Source organism: Halyomorpha halys, unplaced genomic scaffold, assembly GCF_000696795.3.
Source record: "Halyomorpha halys isolate HHAL.00 unplaced genomic scaffold, Hhal_1.1 Scaffold994.1, whole genome shotgun sequence".
Lineage (NCBI taxonomy): Eukaryota > Metazoa > Arthropoda > Insecta > Hemiptera > Pentatomidae > Halyomorpha > Halyomorpha halys.
In genome coordinates this window covers 603,369-606,953 of record NW_027115041.1, presented here as the reverse complement: position 1 = coordinate 606,953, position 3,585 = coordinate 603,369, and the positions used below count along the sequence as shown (strand labels likewise).

The following is a 3,585-nucleotide window of genomic DNA, read 5'->3' as shown; positions in this document are numbered from 1 at the left end:
AAAGATTATGAAAATGAAAAGAACCTAATTTTAGAAAAAAAGAATCAGTTTAAAAAATATTTCAAACCTAATTGCCTTCAAAGCTAAAGTGAAGCCAACAAGACCACGACCACTGTACTTCTGTTTACGTTGAGTTTAATAGAAATGTCCGCCATTGTCATCTAAACTGAAACAGAGAGCAGCCAGTAATTGACTGGTAATCTTCCCCTACTCCTGCGACACGACCAGTCCCTTATAACTCCTGCCTTTTTTACTTCATTTTTTCTGCCAGCCTACGCTTTCCATTATACTCGTTTCTTCGACGTAAAAATTGACTCAATGACTAAAAATGAAATTTTAACATGAAATAGTGAATCTCCTGTAATCACCTGTTCTAAAAGGTTTGCGCTGTTTTCTATGAAGTGGACACCAATTGCCACTGGACTGTCGAAAGAGTCCCTCCTCCTTCTCTTAGGGTTGTTGGCCTGCCTCCTCGATGGAGACTCCTCCATGACTGCCTCCACGGGCAGTTCCATATCTTCCTCAGAGTATTCTTCCCGTTTTACTTTTTGCTGAAAATAATTTCAAAATGGTAAGAATAATTTAGGTTGGGAAGGGTTTTGAAATGGTGTTAGTAAGGCTGTTACTTTAGACGTTTAGAAAAAAATTTAGAACTTACCTTTGAATTTTCATTTGGCAGTTCCTCTGAACTGGAAGAACTGCTCCGTTCTTCTATCGATGAATTCAAATTTGCCTCGTTATAATGAGTAGAAGGTACCTTAAAAAAAAAATAGTTTTTATCATTTATAACCGGCACATTGATAAGGGGTTTAAGATAATCCATTTGAAAAAAATTGTTTTCTACCAACAAAAATATATTTTTCCCTAAGTTTATAATCGACTCCTTTCATATTTTATATTTACCCATTTCTTATTATTAGTTAAAATGGTTAATTCTTTCCAAGAACATATTTAAGATAGTTTAGAGAATTTTTTTTAAACATTAGTATATAACATCTATCAGGCTATATTATTATATACGATATTACAGACTAATTAATTTTTCTTTTACAAACCGAGTTTAATCAAAATTATTTAACCCATACACAAAAAAATCGAACAAATGTCTAAAACTAAATTGATCTAAAAAATTAGTCTCATCTCAGTTATATACTCGCTTTAAATGTGTAATTTCAGCTTCACATGACTTTTCATTTATGAACAGAGTTTTATTTCATTCAAACTTAATCTCCTTCAAAGCTAAAGTGAAGCCAACAAGACCACGACCACGGTACTTCTATTTACGTTGAGTTTAATAGAAATGTCCACCATTGTCATCTAAACTGAAACAGAGAGCAGGCAGTAATTGACTGGTAATCTTCCCCTACTCCTGCGACACGACCAGTCCCGTATAACTCCTGCCTTTTTGACTTCACTTTTACTGCCATCTTACTCTTTCCATTATACTCGTTTCTTCAAAGTCAAAATTGACTCAATGACTATAAATGAAATTTTAACATAAAATAGTGAATCTCCTATAATCACCTGTTCTAAAAAGTGTTCACTGTTATCCATGAAGTGGGCACCAGCCGCCCTCAGACTGTTGAAAGAGTCCTTCCTCCTTCTCTTCGGGTTGTTGGCCTGCCTCCTCGATGAAGACTCCTCCATGACTGCCTCCACGGGCAGCTCCTTATCTTCCTCAGAGTATTGTTCCTGTTTTACTTTTTGCTGAAAATAATTTCAAAACGGTAAGAATAATTTAGGTTAGGAAGGGTTTAGAAATGGTGTTAATGGCGCTGTTACTTTAGACTTTTATAATAAAATTTAGAACTTACCCATAAACTTTCACCTAGCAATTCCTCTGAACTGGAAGAACTGCTCCGTTTTTCTACTGAGAGGTCCAAAGTTTCCTCGTTATAATCAGTAAAAGATACCTTAAAAAAAAAAGTTTAATTTAAACGTTTTATCATTTATAAGCAGAACATTGATAAGGGGTTTAAGAAAATACATTTCAAAAAATGCTATTTACCTTTGTCTTAATATGAGGCAAAAGAAATCGCATTTGTTCTTCGTGTTTCCACTTCTTAGTATTGGGACACTCCTTCCTTAATGACTTAACAAAAGTGTCTCGGAGGTTCTTCCACTTAGTTTTGACCTTCTCCTCTGAAAATAAGGAATATATTTTAATGCTGTACAAATTCTTTTTTTTTTTATAATTATGACTAGAGAAACGATTTTTTTTTTTTTTTTACTGTAATAACCACTTCAATTCATAAAATTGATAAGAAAAAAGAACTAATACATTTATAATTAATTTTTAATCTTTGTGAAGATGGTGAGGATCGCAGTTAAGATTAAAAGTAATTATAATTACAATAAGTGGTGATTTTACTTCTTTTTTTTTTTAATCCTTATAGATATTGGCCTGGTGACATAAAAATATATTCTGAAATTCTTAACGTCATTTCTAGTAATTTTTTCTAGTCGAAACTAAAAATTCAAGATTACACAATAAAGCGTTAATGTTTTATTATTATATCATACATGATTATTCACATTTTTAAATGATTGAAATTTTTTTAAGGATTCTTTAATTTAAAGAATTTCCATTTTTAAAGTAATGATCAACATTATTACTTTCCGAGTATAAGTATTAATATTGTACGAACTAGGAAATACTATAACGGAGGGGCAGCACATAGAAACAGGTGTAGTGGGCACGGCAAAAATGAAGTGCGTTGTGGAAGGTCGGTGGTGGTGGGAAATTCATAGCCACGAGGTTGGTGGCCCCTTGGGATAGAATACTGGCACCTCTTCTTTCAGTGGCCATGAAGACGAAATTCTCAAAAGACATTTAAATAAAGACTAAAAAAGTTGCTATTATAAAAAAGGAGGAATATGATAGGAAGTTAAAAATGATACTAAATGAAGATAGCACTTATAGAAAACTTCGGACAGACCTGCTGCCAGATATTAAAAAACAGGTGAAAAATTATGTGGAAAAGCTCTATAAAAATAAAATGATAACTGAAAAAGAATTAAAACACTTAATAAATAATAAATGTAATCGTCCAAGGATGTATGGCTTAGTAAAACTCCATAAAGATGGAAAACCACTTCGACCAATTATAAATGGACCATTATATAAATTATCAAATTTTTTTAAAGATAGTTTCAAAAATGTTTTTAAGATAAAAATATTGATATAATTAATGTAATAGAGGCAAAAGAAAAACCAAATTAAATTAAAATTGAAGAGGATGGAATCATGTTAAGTTATGATGCTGTTTCATTATTTACAAATATACCACTAAAACGGGTTTATAAAATTATAGATGAAAAATGGGAGAAAATTAAATTAGACACAAATATAAAAAAATAAAAATTTGTTTTTAGAGGGCATAAAATTATGCTGTGATATAGGCAGTTAATTGGGGTTCCAATGGGGTGAAATTTGTCAATATCAATGGCTGGATTAATCATGAATGATTTAATAAATGATGTATTTTCAAAATGAGGAATAAATGTCAAAATAATGGTTCGATATGTTGATATTTTTTTTATAATGAAAAAAGTTCATATAAATAAATTTTTTGAAGAATTAAA

The 3,585-nt window shown here is 31.3% G+C and overlaps 1 protein-coding gene across 1 annotated transcript in view; it reads right to left on the bottom strand.

Moving 5' to 3' along the window:
* Positions 1-250: 250 nt before the first annotated feature.
* LOC112210267 (uncharacterized) overlaps positions 251-3,585 on the bottom strand; it is a 5,263-nt gene continuing 1,928 nt past the window's right edge. Inside the window, exons 2-7 of the mRNA XM_067052124.1 lie at positions 2,009-2,142; positions 1,815-1,913; positions 1,525-1,707; positions 659-757; positions 369-551; positions 251-322 (exon numbers count right to left, since the gene is read on the bottom strand). Of these exons, the coding sequence (XP_066908225.1) occupies positions 251-322; positions 369-551; positions 659-757; positions 1,525-1,707; positions 1,815-1,913; positions 2,009-2,142 (770 nt within the window). The remainder of the gene's footprint in view (positions 323-368; positions 552-658; positions 758-1,524; positions 1,708-1,814; positions 1,914-2,008; positions 2,143-3,585) is intronic.